At 42.3% G+C, this 20,669-nt stretch overlaps 1 protein-coding gene across 3 annotated transcripts in view; it reads left to right on the top strand.

Annotated features, from left to right (window-relative positions):
- Positions 1-13,501, top strand: part of adgrg6 (adhesion G protein-coupled receptor G6) — an 80,988-nt gene extending 67,487 nt beyond the window's left edge. For 2 of the 3 annotated variants that reach the window (XM_030110406.1, XM_030110407.1), the window contains 7 exons: positions 185-453; positions 1,313-1,415; positions 2,325-2,475; positions 2,823-2,955; positions 3,134-3,235; positions 4,554-4,709; positions 10,904-13,501. In XM_030110406.1, the coding sequence (XP_029966266.1) occupies positions 185-453; positions 1,313-1,415; positions 2,325-2,475; positions 2,823-2,955; positions 3,134-3,235; positions 4,554-4,709; positions 10,904-11,115 (1,126 nt within the window). In that variant the 3' untranslated portion in view covers positions 11,116-13,501. Of the gene's footprint in view, positions 1-184; positions 454-1,312; positions 1,416-2,324; positions 2,476-2,822; positions 2,956-3,133; positions 3,236-4,553; positions 4,710-4,996; positions 5,039-10,903 lie in introns of all 3 variants that reach the window. The other variant, XM_030110408.1, reaches the window with a different exon arrangement.
- The last annotated feature ends 7,168 nt before the right edge of the window (positions 13,502-20,669 follow it).

Below are 20,669 nucleotides of genomic sequence, written 5' to 3' on the forward strand. Positions count from 1 at the left end.
AAGGTCATTGTGGCACTATTATTGCGGTCCGACGCCAAACCTCGGGTCTAGATAATCAGAAAACTGCAAATAGAAACACAAATCAGAAACATCCGCAGTAAGATATTCCTGCAGAAACATCGTGCTGCGCAGAAAAACATGTTAAGTCAACATCAACGAGGAAGAGTTTTCCGTCTTTCTCCAGGAAACTGCGCAGAGACTACCCGTCGAAGATCCTGATGAACCTCAGCACGTCGCTGCTGCTCCTCAACATGGTGTTCCTGCTGGACGGGTGGCTGGCCAGCCTGGACACGGAGTGGCTCTGCCTGTCTGCGGCCATCCTGCTGCACTACTTCCTGCTCACCTCCTTCACCTGGATGGGCCTGGAGTCCATCCACATGTACATCGCCCTTGTCAAAGTCTTCAACACCTACATCCGCCGATACATCCTCAAGTTCTGCATCGTGGGATGGGGTGAGTCTCTGGACGCCTGGAATAATTTATTTTATTTGTATTTGTATTGCAATGCAATTATTTATTTTAAATTTTAATCAATTTATTACTTTGTTTCATCTTTATTTATTAAAAATGTATTTTATAGAGTTCATCTAATTTGGGGATTTTATTTTACATTTGTTTTAATTTCTATTTATTTTATGATTTTTATTTTTTTCCTGTTTTCATACATTCCAATAAGCAAATTTCATAACATTTTTACTAGAATGTGCATGAAAACCATAATTATGCATTATTGAATCAAAACATTGTGAGAAAACAAACGTCTCTCCGGGATTTTGTTGGTTTTGTTTGCATTGCAGAAGCACACGTTCACACGTTATACTCATACCAGTCCTGTCACATGTCAGTGTTTTCTTAAGCTATAAAGATAAAATAGAAGTTCTGAATGTTGCCAGATGAAGATAAACCTTCATGGAGTCTGTTTGAGGTCCCATGATAGAAGTTCCACTAAACACTGATTTATCTTCTGTTCATTCAGTTTGCATTGTGTTGGCTGTAAAATGATATACTTATTTAGTTAATCTCCATTTTATTTTAATTGCTGTTCAGTGTTTTCATTATAAGAAATACATTAATGTATATTCTTTCATTTTCGTCTGGTTTTGAACATTTTGCTGTTCTTTTATAAGCTAATTCTTCCTATTATTTTGTGTTTTATCTACTTCTTTAGCTCAATTATAGTTTGAATTTGTCATCAGTGTTTTATCTTTTTTTTTTTTAATCAGTTTTCCATCATTTTTGCAGTTATTGTTCATCTTAAGTGGTCCTGGTGGGTTTTTCCAGCTTCGATTGATTGACCTGTGCTTTGTTTCAGGCCTCCCTGCAGTGCTGGTGGGCATCGTGGTCTCGGTGGATAAAAACTCTTACGGCCTGCAGGAATATGGAAAAGGACGGTCAGCTGAGGGATCGTCGGAGTTGTAAGTGACCAAAGAGTCAAAATCACCTCTGTCTGAACCGCGTCACGCAAATTTTCAACTGGATGGGTGGAGAAGTATCAGAAAACATACCGATGTGGGAGTGTTTTGATGATCAACAGTGAGAGTTTGTTGGTGGGAAGGTGGCATCAGGAATTCTGAAGCACAGTTCCAAAAATAATCTGCTGTAAAGCTTCTCAGTTATTTTGCAAAGAAACGATGACACCTTTATTGAGCTTACATAAGTAAAGCTGAAAAATATCCTAAAAATAAAAATATGCTGAAGATTTTATTTGAAACTGTTTTATTTGGAATAGCAAAATAAATAGTCGTTAACGTTTGCAGTGTTGCAATTTATTCAGGTCGTAATTCAACTTGAGTCAGAAAGTTTTTTTTTTTTTTTAAATTGAAGAAGCTGGTGATTGCCTGGAGGCTGCGATTTCTGAAATTGGAAATCTCTGCGTTCAACATTGATAATGGAACTTCACCAATCTGAGACTCTGTTTACACAACTTTTTCAAGTGGAAACTGAGAACTTTCCTTGTGTTTGAGGTGTATGTTTACATGACAGTGGCGCTCAGAGTCTCTGTAAATGGTAGTGATGTGCAAATGAAGCTCGATGAAGCTTCATGAACCACTGTCTTTATTTTCTGAAGCCACCAGATGGTGCTGTCTGTTCAAGAAATGTGTGCGAGCACAGTTTATTGTCAGTCCACCCGTGTTTTTTAAACTCCTGGTCCAGATTGTCCTGGACTTGGTAGATTTAGAGTTAAGAGTCGTCGTAATAAAAATCCCACTTGGCCATCTGTCCATACGAATGTCCATGTTCTCCCACTGTTGTTGTTTATAGTGTATTGTTCAGTGTATTTTGTGTGTACCATTTGATTGTCGTTGTATTTTCCCCTCTTTCAGTTGCTGGATCCAGAAGCCGGTGGTCTTCTACACCACCTGCGTGGGCTACTTCTGCCTGGTGTTCCTGCTCAACGTGGCCATGTTCATCGTGGTCATGATGCAGATCTGCGGCCGGAACGGCAAACGCAGCAACCGCACCCTGCGGGAAGAGGTCTGCGCCCAGCCCCGCTCTTTAACCTCCCACCACTCCTGATTTCTTCACGCTCTCCCCATTAAAAAGCAATCAACATGATGGATGGAAGACGGATTATACTCGGAAAATTCCATTTGGATCATAAGAAGACAAATTTGATCATTGTAAAGGCTGAAAGTGTGCGGCCAAGAAAGTGACAGGTCTTATCCAGCGTTGCTGTGGTTTGTTGTTGTGCTGCTGCAGACTCATTACAATCAGTTCAAACTGGACGAGTCTCTTGACCTTAGATGAGGGTGAAACCTTTAAATGAGAGAGCGATACGGAGGAATGAAACTGTAACTGCAACCCCTTGTGCTGCGGTCCAGGTCCTGCGGAACCTTCGGAGCGTGGTCAGCCTCACCTTCCTGCTGGGAATGACGTGGGGCTTCGCGCTGTTCGCCTGGGGCCCCGTCAGCCTGCCCTTCATGTACCTCTTCGCCATCTTCAACTCACTGCAAGGTGCGCCAACCGGCCTTTTCAAAACTGAATCGCTCAGTAATTTTGCAATCAGCATACTTTGAAAAGCCCGAACATCCAGACACTAGAGCATCTTCCTCCCGCTGATTGATGTAACTTGATCTAACATGTCATTGTAATGCTGGAAACTGATGTCCCCTCTCCGTGTCTTGATCCTCAGGCCTCTTCATATTCATCTTCCATTGCGCCCTGAAGGAAAACGTGCAGAAGCAGTGGAGGAGATACCTCTGCTGCGGCAAATTCAGGCTGTCCGACAACTCAGGTAACCGAGGAGACGCCTGTATCCGGGTCTCACACGCTACGAGATGCTTTCACTTCCTGTTTACGTTGGGCTGTTTTCCCAGCACCCGGTCAGGAGATCAGCACAGGATTGGAGCAGTTAAATTCACCTGATTTCATTTCAGACCTCTCTGCCCGGCTCTGGCCTTATTTTAAGCTCTGATCTCTCCCTCCTGACCTATTTCCACTATTTTCTCTCGGATTTGCTTTTTGGGAACCTACTTTAACTCGCCTCCCACATTGCTACGCGGAGGGGTTTCAGCTCAATGGGGAACCGGCCCAAACTCCTCAACAACACCCTGTTTTCAGTATAACACTGGGTTTTGGTTCTCGTCCACGTGTCGTCGTCAGGCCGAAGCTTTTTCACGTGTCCCGTCGGTCCCGACAACTTGGAGCGGCGCCCGGTTCCCACAGCGGGAGAAAAAAAAGGACAAAAAACAGAGATGCTTTATTGAAATACAGATCCTCAGCTTAGCGGCTAATATAAAAAGAGATGAAATGCCGCGGTTCTGCTCCAACGGCGGGACGTCCTCCAGGTGCACACGCAGGATTCAAACACTTTGAACTTATGACCAATGAAGGATATTATTTCGTTTTGTGTGCAGAGAACTCAGATCACATGACAAATAGTTTACTTCCAATCAAATGAAACATGACAATTGTGTTATTCAATTTAGGAAATATTTTTTAATCCAAACTTTCATCTGTTTTCAAGTGAATGTGGAGAGGTTTTTCCTTTTGCAGCTGTTTAAAGGTTCAATATCCATTTCATTTGTGTCACTTAGTGTCTGAATTTATTTAGATTAAAATCAGTTTTTTGTTTCATGATAAAAAAATAGCCCAGAAACAAACAGATTTCATATTTAACTCAAAAGAGAAAAAGCTGGTCGATTTAGAATTTCTGAATTTATTCAATTTTATTTAATTTCATCTTTTTAAATAGAAATGCAAAGCTTTTCATGTCCTCTAATTAACTTGATTATTAATTGTGTTTTTTTTGGGCAATTTTTAATTCATATTACTTAGCATCTAAACCTCTTCCAGTTCTACTCCACAGATTCATTCTGTACCTTTCAGACCTTTCACCATTTCCTAGCAGAAATTTCTCAGTTCCTTAATCTTTTGACATTGTTTAGATGAGAATCGAGTCTGATTCTCGTCTGTGACTGAACCGTCACACTGCGGACGTTCTGTGGTCCAATTTAATGACGAACAGGTGTGAAGCTTGAATTAAAGGGGGGGGAAACGGTAAGACATCCGCCGTCGGTCCTGAGTTGACGCTGCTTCGCTCCCCGCTGCAGACTGGAGTAAGACGGCGACCAACAACACCAAGAAGGTGAGCTCGGACAACCTGGCCAAGTCTCTGTCGTCCAGCTCCTTCGGCTCCAGCACCGCCAACTGGACGTCCAAGGCCAAAGCCACGCTCAACCCCTTCAGCAAGAGACACAGCAACACAGGTGAGAGCCGAACGCCACGTTTGGATTGGACTGATGAGAGACAGACAGAGGGAGGGGGAGGTAGAGAGAGCACCCGTCAAAGCGTGAAGACTATGTTGCTCGCCACCTCCAGAGATGGAAACATTGAGAGTTTAAACTTTGTTTTGACAACTTGTCCGAACTTCATTTCCCAGCTGAGCTGTTGGAGTTTTACTGCCTCAATAACACATTCCTGACTGAAACATGCAGGCAAGACTCTGTGCTTTATTCCCACATGTGACGTTTCATATATGTACTTCTGTGTCTAGAAAGCTCCTCCAACCATTAGCAGCAGCGGAGGACCGTCGGAGGTAAAGATCCAGCCCACTGGCTGATGGCCGTCCCGCTTCTAGCATCATGTGATCTGCTCTGTTGTTTCCCAAAGCGAATCTGAAGAGTGACCTTTCTGTTTTCTTTACTGCATTGAAGATGAATTAGAATCCTGTGAGAAGAAAAGCAAAAAAAAAAAAAAACCACGTGGTTTGGCCAGCATTCGTTTTGGGAAAGCAGACGCTGTGACTGTTGTGATTGGCTGATCGGCATCATGTCACACAAGTTCACGCTGTCTTGTTCGCGACCTGAGACACCCCGAGCGGGACAATGAGGTGATTTCTAACATAAACTCCACCCGCTCGGTGTGCCCAGGGATGCAGAAACAAGCGCACCTTGCCCGAGTGCATCCACGCTAACATCTGCAGAGTGTTTTAATGATTTTTTGTTTTTGTTTTTGTTAACACTTTGCTAACGCTGCGGTTCACGAGTGACTGCTGTGTGATCTGGGGTTTTTCTGATTAAAACTAACACCACGTCAATGACACTACGATGTGTTATTTTTTGTCCACACATGACAAAAAGTAACCACATCTCAGACTGGACATACCATTGGTGAAATTTGTTTCACAAGAGAAATTGAGTTAAGCTGAAAGTTAGTTAGAAAATGGTTCAAATTCTGAATAATTCACAGTGACGTGTTTCAAATGATGCAGGAACTGACAACAGAGGCAATATAATTGTGTAGAATCTTGCTGTGTATGATTTGATATAAACGCTTATGCAGACGATGTTAATGTTTTTCCAATATAACAGTGTTCTTTCTCTTGCCCCTAATTTCAGCAGCTGTGTCTGGGCCCTGCTTGTTGGCTTTGTTTTTGTTGCTGATATTGTGCTGATAGTTATGGCTGTGACTGTAAATTTAAATAAAACTAATTAATTGTACATATTCTGTAATTTAATCAAGTTTAATCAAACTTCCATATTTAAAATTCTGTCATTTATATTCATCTGCAGGCCACTGATGCAGAGTGCATGGAAAGATAATTTATTCCACTTCAGACGTCAGTTGGTCTTCTGTGATATTTTTATTGCACGTGATAAAGATAAACCTCAGGAACAGCCAAACAGTCCAGCCAGTAAAAAGCGTCTCTGACTCCATGCTGGATTGAGTCGTCTGCCTCCAGGAGAGTTTTCGTCTCTCGTTAAAGGTTTATAGTTGTTCTCGTCACTTGGGAAGGCTGCGTTGCCTCACTCCGACGCGCTCTCCGGCGTTTCCTGTTGTCTCCCCGGGTCGGAGCCAGACCCCGCTCCGGGTCCTCGCCGTGCCTCGCCGTGCTGCTCCACCATCACTCACCCGTTCTGAGAGTTCAGCACAGGGGTCTCCTCGAGGATCCCCGATCGCTCTTCAGCGAGGCAGCGGAGGGACACCCGTGTTGCTGTTTCCAGATGGAAATCAAAAAAATTTGCAGCCTGAGTCGACTCGGAGAGTAAAGCTCGCACACTTTCAGATTAACATGTTGGAAAATTGTTTACCGGTTTTGGATGCACAACTTGATCCCCCCCCCCCCCCCCCCCCCCCCCCCCCCCCCAAATATAGCAAAAGAATGTCTTCTATCTTCAATGTTATGGTCAAACTCTTTAAGATTTACAGATCTAAATGTTTGGATGGTCCCTCGGCCAGAGTTCTTTTTTTATTTATTTTTTTTGGTCCAGCACTCGCTGCACTTACACACTTCAGTGTTTTCATTCCTCATACTGAATCATTCGGCACTGTTCTGATTATGAGATGATTATAGGACAAGTCAACAGTTTACAAGATGTGTAAGAAGAAGAAGTTTGGGGAAGAATTTTTCGCTCAACAAATGTGTTTATCACGGCGCATGTTATTTCATAATTAACCAAAAACAGACAAGCGGGGAAAAAAACACAGTCGATCACCCAGCTGGGAATGATGAAGAAGAAAAAAGGCATTATCTGTCTTGATAAAGCTTGAAGAAAAAAAAGACTTTGACAAATACTGGTATTGTGTTTTTGTTACAGACGCAGATTTTGGTTCCCTCACCGTACACGAGGTGTTACTATGAGCCGCTCTCTGAGCCTGAAACACTCACAAAGGGTCCAGTACTCGCCCAGCTTTAGCCAGCGTGAAAAATGTTGGGAACATTTTCCCACCCGTCCACATCCAGACTTTAAATGGATCGCACATTCACCAAGCCGCCGTTGGTCGATTCCGGATTCCCGACAGTCGGAATGGGCTTTATAGTTCCTGACGTATTAAAGGTGGCTGCAGCCCATCGTTTGTCTCATTGATAATGTGTTCAGTGTACCGCTCTGTGTGTGTGGTTTCATTACAGAAACGACCAACAGCACCCACTAATGGCCCAAAGTGAAAACGACATTGTTTTCCAGATGTTGCCTTGTAAACATGACGCTTTTCTGAAACGATGCAGGTTCATTTGAAGCGTTGTTGTGGAATCGGGGCTTTTGTGGCTTTCAAGAATTCTTTGATGAGGAGTAGCCTTCATGTAGCCTTCAGCTTACAATCAGAGTCTTTTCTGAAGTCCACTAAAATGACTTTTACCGTCACTCTAAAGGGGCTTTCTTGTCAGTAATGTGAAAGCTTGTACTGTTCCAGGTATGCTGCTTCCCTCTCAGGCTTTAACCCGAGCTGTCAGCACACACTGAATTTAGGAAGTCATGGCTGCGACTCCCTCCAGCAGGAAGGTACCGCTATACGTTGATGTTACAGGGAGACCCCAGCTGGAAACAATGCTGGGACTTGTGGCATAAAGCAACCGGACAAGATGACAGCTTAATTCTTCTATTGGTTAATGAGGCGGGATCATGTCAAGGAAGAATTTGGCTTAGCAGCATGACTCAAACACAGACTCTCATTATTTCCAGCTTTACATTTTCCTAAAGCATTTGATGGCAGCAGAAAGCCGGCTGACGTATCGTTTGAGCTATCCGGGCTCAATTTAAATACATCTTTGCTTGATTTCTTTGGCTCAGTTTTCATAGAAAAACTCAAAGAAAGTGATCCTCTGAAGGAAGAAGTGGTGATTTAATGAGCTCTGACTGGAGAGGAAACATGAAGCCGGACTGTAGTCATGACCGCTGCTCCATGTCTGCTGGACGAGGACAAACAGGAGAATGTGGTGACAGACGTGGCAACACTTACAGTCGGCTTCATTCATCTTTGTTTTGAGAAAAACGGCGAGCGTTAGAAGGTAGAATTATATTTCTTGTCAAATTCAAGTTAAACCGTAAAGTTTAACGGTGGCTCCAAGCTGCGTTGCCTTGTAAACAGGCCCCAAAAACAACCAAAATAATCAAAAAGATCTTCAACAGCTTTCATATTCAACACCTGTCAACAGATTTCCTTTTGGATTAGGGACAGTATCTTTGATTTTGAAACTACAGACAGTACAGATTTACTCCTTGAAGCGATTGAAACGATGTGCGGTTTGCATGTCACAATAAAGTTAATATCTTTCATCCTCCATGTGCGAGATGCGACGGCTCCGCCTCCGTCACGTTATATTTCCACAAAGAATGCATTGTTCTCCCTGGTGAGAGAAACTCGTCTTTGCTTCTGATGCAAATGGACCAAAAATGTCAGTTTAAAAGTTGTGATCCAGGAATTTACCTGAGCTTTGGTGGAAACTCTTCCAGATGATGAAGACGAGTCGAACAAACTCGTGCAACATATTCAAGACTTACTGTTGAAAATGAGCACAATGATATTTCTATAGCACACCTCCCACAGATCATCTGCTGTGCAGTCCATGATCATTGTTGATTCATTGCTCATGCCCGTGGTGCCAGGCCGTCTCATCCCGAACAAACACAAAACACACGCAGCAGTTCTTGTTTCGACAAGAATTATTAGAGAGTGCGTTTGTCTGTGCTGTGTTTTCTTTGGAAGCCTTGTCAGAAACGCATCAGCGGCTTGTACCTGGCTCAGTGTGCCTTACTTCTGCACCACCAATCTTTTATTTTCTCCATACTCTTCCCATCCGGCTCTCTGAGGCTGAAACCAAACATGTCTCTGGTCAAAAACGCAGCAACAGCTGGGAAATCTCAAAGTCCAAGAAGCTCTGGGGCTTCGAAATCCTCATAGCTGTCTTTCTTCATCAGGTATGCACCAACTCTTTGAGTAGCGATCTGCGGATTACCTGGAAAATGAAATCCAAATATAAGCAAGGCTGCTGTTGGGAAGTCTTTATGTGCCTGGTTTTATTATCCTTTGGCCCGTAAAGCCGAGGAAATTTCAAGGCGAAACCGACCAACCCCAAAAAAACACCAGACAGCAACGGAGTTCATCCGGAAAGAGTCAATTGTTCTGCCTGAAGTTGGAATTAAACACTTCACCGTGTCTGAAAGGAAGAGAGAGTCAGAGATACGTGAACAGATGTGTGTCTGGTCTGAGATTTGTGTAGCAGTTCCAGAGTGGATTTGTTCCTGATGTTTGATTAGACCGATGGCGCCGAGTGTCAGAAAAGTTTGATGGATTTAAAGTCATTTGGGATTAAAGCAGTTTTCATCCTCATTGACTGGAAAAGGGAGCGGTTTTTGAGGAGTTCCTCATTTTCCGAGGCAGAGAAACTCTTCGCCCTGTCTCGCACCACAAACATTTTCACCTGGATATATTTTGACTCTTCTTTAAGGGCGGGTCATACGGCAAAAATATACCACATTGTTTTTTTATAATGAAATTTTATCAGGATTCTTTTTTACATTGACCTTTGACATTAATTTGTCTCCAAATAAAGGTTGGAAGAGAGAAACATAATGACTTTAATGTCATTTAGAAATTGTATTGGATCCATATAGGCCTGAGTGGAGGTGCCAGATAGGCCAGAAAATAAGTTTTAAATGGGTGTTGTGCCCATTCTCTACAGTTTTTCATTCAAAAAGCATTTTACTCAGTTATTGGTCACGTTGGCGTCGCCAGTGAAGGTCGCTGCCTCGCCATGTGATTGACCGTGACGGTGAGCAGTGTGGCGTCCGGTGTCTCAGCCAACACCACAGGTGAACATGGTGAAATGAGAGAGAGTCAGCTGATTCAGCCAGACCACGAACATCTCAGTGGCTGAATATTAAAATGAAGGTCCAGAACACAAACTGCATTCAGGGACACAACTACACCTTCTCAGTTCATCATAGTTACTACTATTACTGTTCAAAAATGGACATTTGGGAATTCATGGTGTGTTTAGTCCGCGCCTTGAGCTGGATTCTCATCACCATGAACTTGCTGAGCCGTCTTTCTTCCTCTCTCGGTGGATCCTTGCCTTTCTTTTTTTCTTTTTTTTCCTGCAGAGCGATAGATTTTATTCACATTCTACAGGTCAGCTTTCATGTCAAATGTACTTATCTTTCCTCCATCACTCTTCAAAGAAATGTAAATGTCTAAGATATTATATTGGAACCATGTGGGACCTTTTATTGCCCTGAAAAAGAGCACATATTGAAGCGCATATTGAAGGGAATCGCCTGACTCGGTGGATGCAGAACTGCAGATGCTCATAAGCAGACGCAGTGATGGCACAATAATAAGACTGAAGCCTCTTTTAGTAGCTATTTCTGTATTTGGTAAGTGAATTTGAAGTTTGCTATGCACACTGTGTAATTCCAGCCTTCTATTTTCCTTGCTGTGTGATAATAAAATCCAGCTGAATGTGATTAAATAAAAGATTGTTTTAAACCGGTAACACTGCTTCTGGAAGACAAGCCTGAAAGTTGTAATAATAACACTTGAGAGGGAAGTCGGGCAGGCTGGCATTTATTTAACTGTAATATTACACCTCGATGGAATCAGATTCTTCACATTCTGTGAAACCTTCGACGGCTCCCGTATAATTGGCGTTCCTGTCTTCTTCTTGCATCCTTGGCTGCAGATAAAGGCTACTCCAGCCAAACCGGGCCCAAGTGCATCTCCTCCTCCTCGTCCTCCTCGGAGGCGGAGCCAAACTCCTCCCTGTCCTCGTCCTCCATCCTCCCCGTCAGCCAGATGATCGACAAAGTGAAGGGTTACTGCTCCACGCGCTCCGACAACTTCTACAAGAACATCATCCTGTCCGACAGCTTCGCCCACAGCACCAGGTTCTAGGTGTCGGCCGTGAGATCTCCAGCCGCATTCCAGAAACTCTGCCTGCGGTTCCACTGATGGAGACCATGTCCATTGAACGGTGCAACACACAGTCTGGTGTTGTCGTCGGACTGCTTCACGCTAACACTGTAGAACCTGGAACGACTCGTTACAATCTGGAGCTCTCGAACAACCAGCCCTACATCCTCTAGATCCCGCCACCCGACATTCTGGAGCGATTTTTGTGTTTTGAAGGAATTCTTCACATTGTAGAACTCCTGACGGGGCAGTTCGGGGGTGGTGCCTCCTCTGGAACTGTGTCCAGTAGCCTCCGACTTTCTAACAGCAGTCCAGACTGAGCACCGTGATCTGGGATCTCCAAGCACATGACAGACTCCTTCAGAAAGGAGGCGTGCAGCATCCTCCAAGCCCCTGAAACTCTGAAGCTATTTCCAGAAGCTTTCCCGTCATGCTCCAGATCTTAGTTCACCACCTTTCCACACAGAACTCTGGGAAATCCATTTAAAAACACTCACCATTACTGTCTACTTAATCGTGTTCCATAGATTGTTTGTCAAATATTTTGCTTTTAATGCTATTTGAATTGAATTCATAGGAAGAATTGTAGAGTTTGGTCTACATTGATGTCTCAAGTTCTGTTGAATTTAAATATCTTGTGCAATTTCCCCTGTTCATTGTAGCACATGTAGAAGCTGCCAGCATAACATTGAGGAGCAGTGTTCCCGAACGGTTGGCATAAGAAACAGAGAAGTGGCTCAATATGTCCAAAGCTGGCCAATCCCAGGATTCACATTTGTTTGAAATGCCCTTAAAATAGATCTGGAACTCTGAAAAGACCAATCCTACACCTTTTACCAAAAAATTCTATACCGTTTTTATCTTATGGATGAATTGTGGAACTGAAACGCAGCTATAGGTGTATACTTTGGAATAGTCTCCAATATTCCAGTTAGCTCCATGACTTCTGTCATTTAAAGATGTTTTACCAGACATTACAAAAGGAAAGTTTTAATGTCCTGTTACCATTTCCAAATTCAATATATGTTTTACCAACTGCTTGAAATACCTGAATTCTTTCCTCCATCTTAGCCTTAAATCAATCATTATTAGATACAAAATGATGTACATTGTACAGATACTGTCTTTTGAAACTTCAGTTGTTTTTTGTTTGTTTTTTTCTTGTAAATTTAGTTCTACTTTTTAGCAAGAATTCAAGGTTTTGGCCATGTTTTGTTGGATCTGTGCAATTTCCATTTTAATGAAATTTCTTGGAATGAGTGTAAAAGCTGCCATCATGTTCTTCAATGTTCTAGAACGGATTTTGATCTGGAATTTTCCCAAGTATGTTAGAACTCTGTCAGACTCATTCAGAAAGTAATATTCTTACCATTTTAGCTGTGTATTTAATGTTTGACTGTGTACATTCATTCAGAACATTTCATTTTCTGAACATCTTAGCGATGTTTTCAACCAACGGACCCGCTCCTTTTACACCATTCAACTGTATTTTTAATTGGATTTATATCTAATAATCAAAATTCTTATGGGATTTTAAAATGACTCTGGGTAAAATTACTGTGTTTGTGAAGTTTATTTAAATACTGTAAGTGTTGCATGAGGACCTTGAAAAACATTGCAAATTGTTGTGTGAACCAAGGATTGACCGACTATGTCTCAATCAAGATGTGATTGTCATTTCAACCCCGTTTGTTCTAGTTCTACTTTTCTTTTTTTTGCAAAGACTATCAGTGTAAATCAAAGTACAAAATCATGTTCATCAATTTCACAGTGAGCTTAATGGCATTGTCTGAATTCATACTCACACCAGAAAGCTGCTTTTCAGTACCAGTGCAGCAGATTTAGTATAAAGTTACACCATGTAATTGTCCGCCTTATACGGAAGGTCAGAATGGGCGACCGATTATAGTATGTATTCCAAAGGCAGCCCGTGAAACTGCTGCAATAAATCCTTTAAAAGCAAAGAGGTGAAGTTAAAATAATCACGGCTAAAGTCGCACTTTGTGTTTTTTATACGTCACAGGGTCTCCTGGCGGGTGTTGGAGCATATCTTAGAGCTACACAGGGTGGTCAGAGACGCTGAAGCGATTCTACTGTATCATATCAAATCACGGAATCAGCTGACCTGGCTGCCGAACGGCGCAATTGAGAGGAAATGAAAGGGGAGTAGAGGAGGGAGGGAAGCATAAACACAAGGCGGGATGGGAGAGATAAAAGATACAAGTCAGCTGTTGAGTTTTAGTCTTTTTTTTTTTTTTATACTGTGATGTTCTTGTCAACAGGCCGTTTGTGCATGTGCGTGTGGAGCCATATCCTCTGTAAATATTGATCTGTGTTATTCTGCGTGCATTATTACATAGTGTTCAAACCTGTCCGGATGCTTGCCTTTTGTTCATGTCTTCGTGGGGAGGGTCGCCACACCGACTGTACATATAAACCCAAAGATTCTCCAACTCGCGTGTTTCCACAGCGCGCTGACCTTCTCACCCTCGGCCGAGCCAGAAAGATGCAACAGAAGCAAGAAGGCATCCTCCTGAAGGCTCGGATCTAAGTTAGAGGAGCGTCTTGTCAGGGCATGTTTTCAATTCAAATTGCAACCTTAAGAAATTCTGGGAGCTTTGGAATGTTGGCACTTTCTCCCCGTAAAGCCGAAGATTCAATGTTCAGCGGCTTCGAGGGGGTAACGTGATACAATCAAGCCAGTGGCAGCCGAAGCTCCGCTCGCCGCGTGTCAGCCAAAGTTTAGCAATCCTACAAGGTGTCGCGAATCTCTGCAACCCCGCTGGTTCAGATAAGGAGGTTTCCTTCTGTTCGGATGCGTTTTCCTTCCCGGAGTGCTGATGGGTTTGTTTCTCTGATGGCATAAGAAGCGTCTCGCCCCTCAGCTGCCTGAATGGTATCGGAATTTGAGGAATTTAACAGGTCAAGTTGCTCAAATCCCCACACAGGGCCTGCTTTCAGTTCGCTCTCCAGCTGGACTGTGCTTTTAATCAAGCAGTAACCGTCAAGGTGAACAAAATTCACCGCAAACAACAGGAGGAAATAATGTCTAGAGATCTTTCAAGAGGGCATTTCACTCGGAAATCACTGCTTTTGAACCTGTTGACAGCAAAGTCTATGGACCGTCCAGAGTAATAAAAACATTGTTTATGGAAATATACTTTGGATTATTCTCAGCACCACATGTGAAATCGTATCCTCATTTTTAACATCTGAGATTCCAGCAATTTATTTGGAGGGGATCAGTGAAACTCACGAGTCTGCAAGCAGAGAGAGAAGATCTGTCTGTAATTTGTTTGATTTGGATGAACGGATCCTTTAATTAATTAAACAGTGATCAAAAAATCTTTCATAATTGTCTCATGGTTCTATCTCTACATGAAAAAGTCACCGGTTTCAAACTTCACTGTTTTCTTGAACTTCAAACTGTTCCATTCACCAACTTCTGATGCGTGGCTCTGCTTGATGTTCTGTAATGAATCCTCTCCCTTCAACTGTCACATCCAAACGTTGTCTGAGTGCAAAGGAACTTTGTGAAGCCCATTTTATCCAGGAAGGTTTTTAATTGGGTTATTCTGGGAATTTAGACACGAATTTAGACACACAAAAAAATTTAAAATCGTTTTAAAAAATAACACAAAACGGTAAAAAAATTTTTTTTTTTTTTTCCAGTCATGCAGCACCTAAATTTAAAGGGGCTGTATCATGCTTTTTTAGCTAGTCCAAACCCTAGAAATGGCATTAACATGGTAATAGTTTATTTTTGGCACTAAGGAAAAGTAATTTTGTGTGAAATAAAAGATTTTCTGGGGCTAATTCTGAAACCCGGAAGAGAAAACGCTCTGTTTCACTGAAATCCCGCTTCTCCCCCTGTGGACTTTGACTGACAGCGTACTTCAAACCAATCAGCACTTCAAAACAAATAAGCTAGCTAGCTTTAGCTCTTTAGCTCTAGCTTCTCCACACGCAAAAACGTCTTTTCCTGTGAGAAACTCACCAAGCGCAGACCCTTCAGACCCTTCAGACTCTTGCTCTTGCTTGACTGTTGCTTTCAGACGATGGTCAAAGTTTATCCTCGAAATCGGAGTTACAAAAAGCAGCAACGCTGATTGCCGAGGGCCTGCGGGAGGGGGCTCAGGGGAGACATCTTCACAGTGTGACGTGAACGTGGGAAAACAGAGCGTTTTCACGGGTGCGGGAGGGGCTGCCTCTCTGAGCAGCACAAACACTAGCAAAGCTTAAAGGTCTAATACACGTTTTTCTCGAAAAGACGAAGCCCCACGTTTGTTACTCACTTTTTGAACAACGCACATGCGCCAGACCATCCGCCCGGCTCTCCTGCTTCTCCCAGGAAACGCGGAAGCGTACGAGCGCGATCTCCTCTTCTCCGGCGTGCACGGCTCTGTTTACAGTTTTCTGCGATCCGCCTTGCTCATAAATAAAGCTTTTTTTCCGAAACAGTTACAGTTTCATTATGTCAGACTCGCCATCGTCATACTAGCTCAGAAGCTCACCGGCTACATAAACACTCTGAATGCGCATGCGCAAAAGGGAGAAGCTGATTGGGCGCAAGCACGGAGAACCGCCTTACGAAAGCAGCTCGTCAGAATGATTGACAAACAGAACCACCAATTATTTAGGTGATCCACCCGGAAATCAAAATGTTGTATTACACCTTTACACACACGGGCACAAAGGAAAAAAACGCTTTGGGGGTGTTTTCGGTGAGTACATAACTATATAACAAGGTTAAAACATACAAAAAGTGAATTTTGCATGATACAGCCCCTTTAATATAACTTAATTAATTGCAAGTGAAGATTACAGATTCACTTTCATTTTGCTGCAGTCAGCTTTTGTCAACTGTCAAACTTCCATTTTTCTTCCAGTCCAACTTCCTACTGCTGGCAAAGTACCGCGAAGCGAGTCCTTCCAAAAATTTGGGGAAAAAAAAAAACATTGTTGGCAGTGGAGATGACAGCTCATTTACAGGTGCAAAGCAGACCAGGACTCTTACTGAAGAAATCACATGGACAGCATCTTTATTGATCATTTGAGGGCAGGTGATTCAGTGAAACCTTGGGATATAAACAAATAAATTTTCACAAGTGAAGAAACATAAAATTCTGTCATGTGGGATATGGGGCTGAAACTAAATTAGGAATCTTTAATATTGTTTTACCTGCCCAGCTTTAAGATAACATTGCGCTGGATGTTGGCTGCCACTCTTGACTAAACGGCCCTATTTACGAGACTTTTTGCGTGAAAATGGTAAGATTTTGCTGATTTCTTTGTCCTTTTACGAGACAACGGTGCCCAGAATCAACAAGATGATCCGTTTGAAAGGAAACAGGGGAAAATGAAACTTTTTGAAAAAGCTTTGATCAAAACCACTTAAACTGTCAAAGATTTGACCCTGCTGATCCAATCAAGATCGGATCCCAAGGTCCGAACACTTCAAGGTGAAACTTGCCTTCCCTTGCCCTCGGCTGGGGTTGGTTCCAGCACCCCAGGACCCTGCGTTGGGTTTAGTCTCTGAAGCGAGACCCCTGTTCGACTCCTCACCTCTGAAAGCTTCAGAGCCATATGAACTGTTCGCTTGTAAATGTACAGTTTGTCTCCACATGTCTAACCAGACAGTCATCTGCGCCGAGGGGTGAGACTTGGCGGACGAACACACACGCCTGTCGGAGCTCGTCAAACGTGATCGTCGGACTTCGGCCGCTGGCTCGCAGGACTTCACACGGAGCCGGCGGCCTCCAAAAACCCATGTGGGGCAGCAGTATACCAGACTGCCAGTCAGCCCCGTCCACATTTTTCTTTCCTCGTCCGCCCCGAGTGACAGAAGAATGTGCTGCATAGCCCTGGGAGACCAGGGAAGAGCAGGCGAGGCCCCGTTTGGCAGCCTCAGTGGCATAACTCAGTGATTCTGGGTTCAGTGTGAGGGTGGAAGAGTTTGCTCTAATATTCCTGTCTTAACCCCAAAACACAGCCAGACATTCCTGAGTGCGCAGTGCTGAATGGAGGACAATAGAAGATTAATACCCCCCCCAAAAAATATGATTCTCATGTCAACGTCAACATGTTGACCAGCTCTCTGGAGGTTTCTTAGGGTCACTCCTGTCAGCTAGTAAACACTGATGAATAGACGAAATAATCAGATATAAGACATTAGATTTCAGAAAATTTAACACAACTCATTGCTTATGAAAGTATTATATTAAATGTAAACATTTAATTTAAGCTACAAATACCATCTGTACATTTTTTTATATCCAGCCCCAAAGTGTGAGAGGAAACTGGAGTACCTAGAGGAAAATCCCATGCATGCAAACATGCAAACTCCACACTGAATCCCAGACTCCAACTAAAGAAAACCATACTATGAGGCAAAAGTGTTTGCCACTTAGCCTTAGACCAACATTTTGTCTCTGGCACTGTGGAGTTTTTTTTATTATAATCACTAAGCTAAGGAGGAGGTATTCATCTGGTTTAAACTGGTTCTGTAGGCAGAAGGATTTTCAGTGTCACTGCTGATAAAAAGAGATCCTATCTCAAGGTGTTCCTCAGAGTTCTGTTGCAGGTCCTTCATAGTTTTCCTTGTTTTAAGAATTGTGGGGAAAAAAAACGCTTCTATGCCGACGACATTCAATTTTATGTCTCTTTTAAACCTGACAGTGTGTCGATATTATAAACACATTGTACATTGTAGACATTTGCTGGAGAAGGTGGACTGGATGTAAGATTGGAAGCAGAACATTTCTCGCATTAAAATGGTTTCAAAAAAAAAGTTGAACATTTAGCTCCTCTGTATTTTATTGTTAACATGACCTAAATTATGGGTTTTCTATCTCCGGTCTCTGTGGACCTCTCATTAAATCTGAGTCAGTTAAGCTCACTTATCATTTGACCATCAAAGAAATGCTGCTAAGCAGAGATCTTTTGTCTCCAGAAACAAAGCATGTATAATCATTTCCAGCTCATCTGGAAATGATTTTGTGTTCTTTTGTTTCACTTAGAGTGGACTGTTGTAATTCATTATCTACCTGTCTTGCAGGCACATGTTTGAACCACTTGTAACTACTTCAAACATGTGCCTGCAAGGTATCTCCTACTTTAAAGTTACTCCTATTGCTTCTGGTTATTTAAGGCTCCAATTTAACATCGTGGTGCCTGCTCTCTGAGTGTTGCACAGTCGAAATCGTGTTTTTCTAAAAGCTGCTGCAGACTCACTTCTCCAGTCGACACCGAGGTCTTCTGAACAGGGTTTATTTATTGTCAATTGAAATAAACAGAAGTAGACTGAAAACAAAAGGAGGCTGTTTTTAAAGTTGTTACGGACTCAGTCATCATTTTTAAAGTGTAGTTGAAGACGGCCCTTTTATGCCAGTTTTATCTCATTGTATTTTTTAAAACAATTTCTATGTGATTACTGTAAAGCAGTTGCAACATGTCTGTTCATGCAACATCAATAAACTTAATTCATTATTTCTTAAGGAAAATGACTCTGCAATCCTCTCTCGCGACACTCATTTGGTGAAAAAAGCTCATTTCATGTCGAGACTACAATGTTTTGAAAATGATGTCTGTACGCAATGATTAACAAAAAAAAAAATAAACAATTCAGTTTGTATGTCTTGCTACTAGTGGGTGCTGCATCCCTGGAATACCATTGTGCATGCAGAGAACGCTTGAATATTCACACTGTCAACATTCAAGCTCAAAGGTTAATGTGGATCCACCCACGCATTAGGAGAACTGACTGTTACTTGTTTTTCTAATGCAACCACATGCACAATATAACATCCACGATGCAACCAAAGTTTTCCGTTTTCTCTTGAAAAAGTTGCCCAAACGAGGATTCAAACGTTGTTGCTATTCTTAAAGTTGAGGTAGCAGGAGGCAGTGTTTAGAGTGATCCAGAACCCTCCTATGTCACTCCTGGGGATTTATTAAAAGGTATTAATACCAACAGGGAGCTGGTTCTCACATCGCCGATGCCATGGATGTTTCCAGTTCTTCTTTCCTCTGCAGCATCACAGCAGGTTAAACTAAGCAGGTCAAATCAACTCACACAGGTAAACGTTGCTGTTGACAGTGTTCTTGATTATAAGTTAGTGGTTGGTTGTTTAATTTAATCTTTTGGCGCCATCTAGTGATGATTTGAAATCCCAGAGGAACAAGAACGAAAGTTGTCCTTTGCTGATGATGTCATCAGTGTGAGACCACTGCTCCATGTGAGGCCACTGCTGTTTCAGAGCATCTTCCTCTCAGGCCTGGTCGGTATGTAATATTCAGTGCTACATGTGTTTCTGCTGATAACGAACTACACTCAAAGTTGATAGAAGCTTTGATGATGATCTGCTGCCACGTTGATTGGTGTGAAAGGTGAATTGTTTCTTGTATTGAGCATTTCTGAGCAGCATGTGTGGTTTTTTTTTCAGTTTCATTCTACTTCAGATGACTAAAAGACTGAAATTAAACCTTCTTGTCAGCATAGAGTTTTTTCTATCTACTCAAGAAAGGGAAGAACCAATGTGGTAAATGAATTATATTTTTTTCCCCCACTGAAGTGCCTTACGGTGATTATCACATTTATTCATTCACTCACCATGCAATGAGCTCAGTCCATCCACTGGAAGCAATGTATTTTTGTTGCCATTTTTTTGGAGAAGGTGGAAATTTGAGGAATGCATTTAGTCTACTTCCATATGGAACACAGTCACTTTTTATAAAAGCGTGAAGCAGGCTGAACAACAGCTCTTTCAGTTCGGCTTGTTCACACACAATTACTTTTTCGTAATTTGACAGTCTCTGCTATTGTGGTCACCTTGGCCTCATTCTCTTGGTGCTTGTCAAAGTTTTGAAAGGATTAACTGAGGTAGCAGTTATTTGTGGCTTTCCATAGTGACCAGTGGAAGCATTTTCTGGCAGTTGTGGTGGAAATCTGCCAATTGAATGACGCCATGTTATCTTTTTATGTTCCACCACAATATTGGAAAAGTTTTGCACGATATTTCACACGTTGTCCTCCCAGCCCTTGAAATGTGCTGTCGTACTATATTTCAGGCCAAACAGTCTTAGATCAGTTGGAATCAAAGTTGAAAAACTGCAAATGAGCAAATATTGCTGATTTTTGTCCATCAGATAATTTTCTTTTTCTGTCAGACTGATCAGTGTGTCTTTCTAAAAATGCTCAGAGGCATGATTACATATTGTGGACGTTGTTCAGATCAAAAGGACCAATTACTGTGAATAAAGGTCAATGTTTTGGATTTTAAAGTGAACAGCTATATGTCTCCTTTTACCCTCCACATACACACAGTTTTAATTTATTTCACAATGTAAAAGTATAATATAAAACATGATATGGTACTTGAGTCATTTACTGTGATTGAGTGTGTCCCATATTGAGAGAATCTACTTTAGTGACTGTCTTTGGGGTCTTTCTGTATGGCGTGTGTGTTTACCATTAGTTTCTTTGTTACTATTGATGGATGATGATGGTTGATTGCAATAATGAAGGAATGGATGAA

Source organism: Salarias fasciatus, chromosome 15, assembly GCF_902148845.1.
Source record: "Salarias fasciatus chromosome 15, fSalaFa1.1, whole genome shotgun sequence".
NCBI lineage: Eukaryota > Metazoa > Chordata > Actinopteri > Blenniiformes > Blenniidae > Salarias > Salarias fasciatus.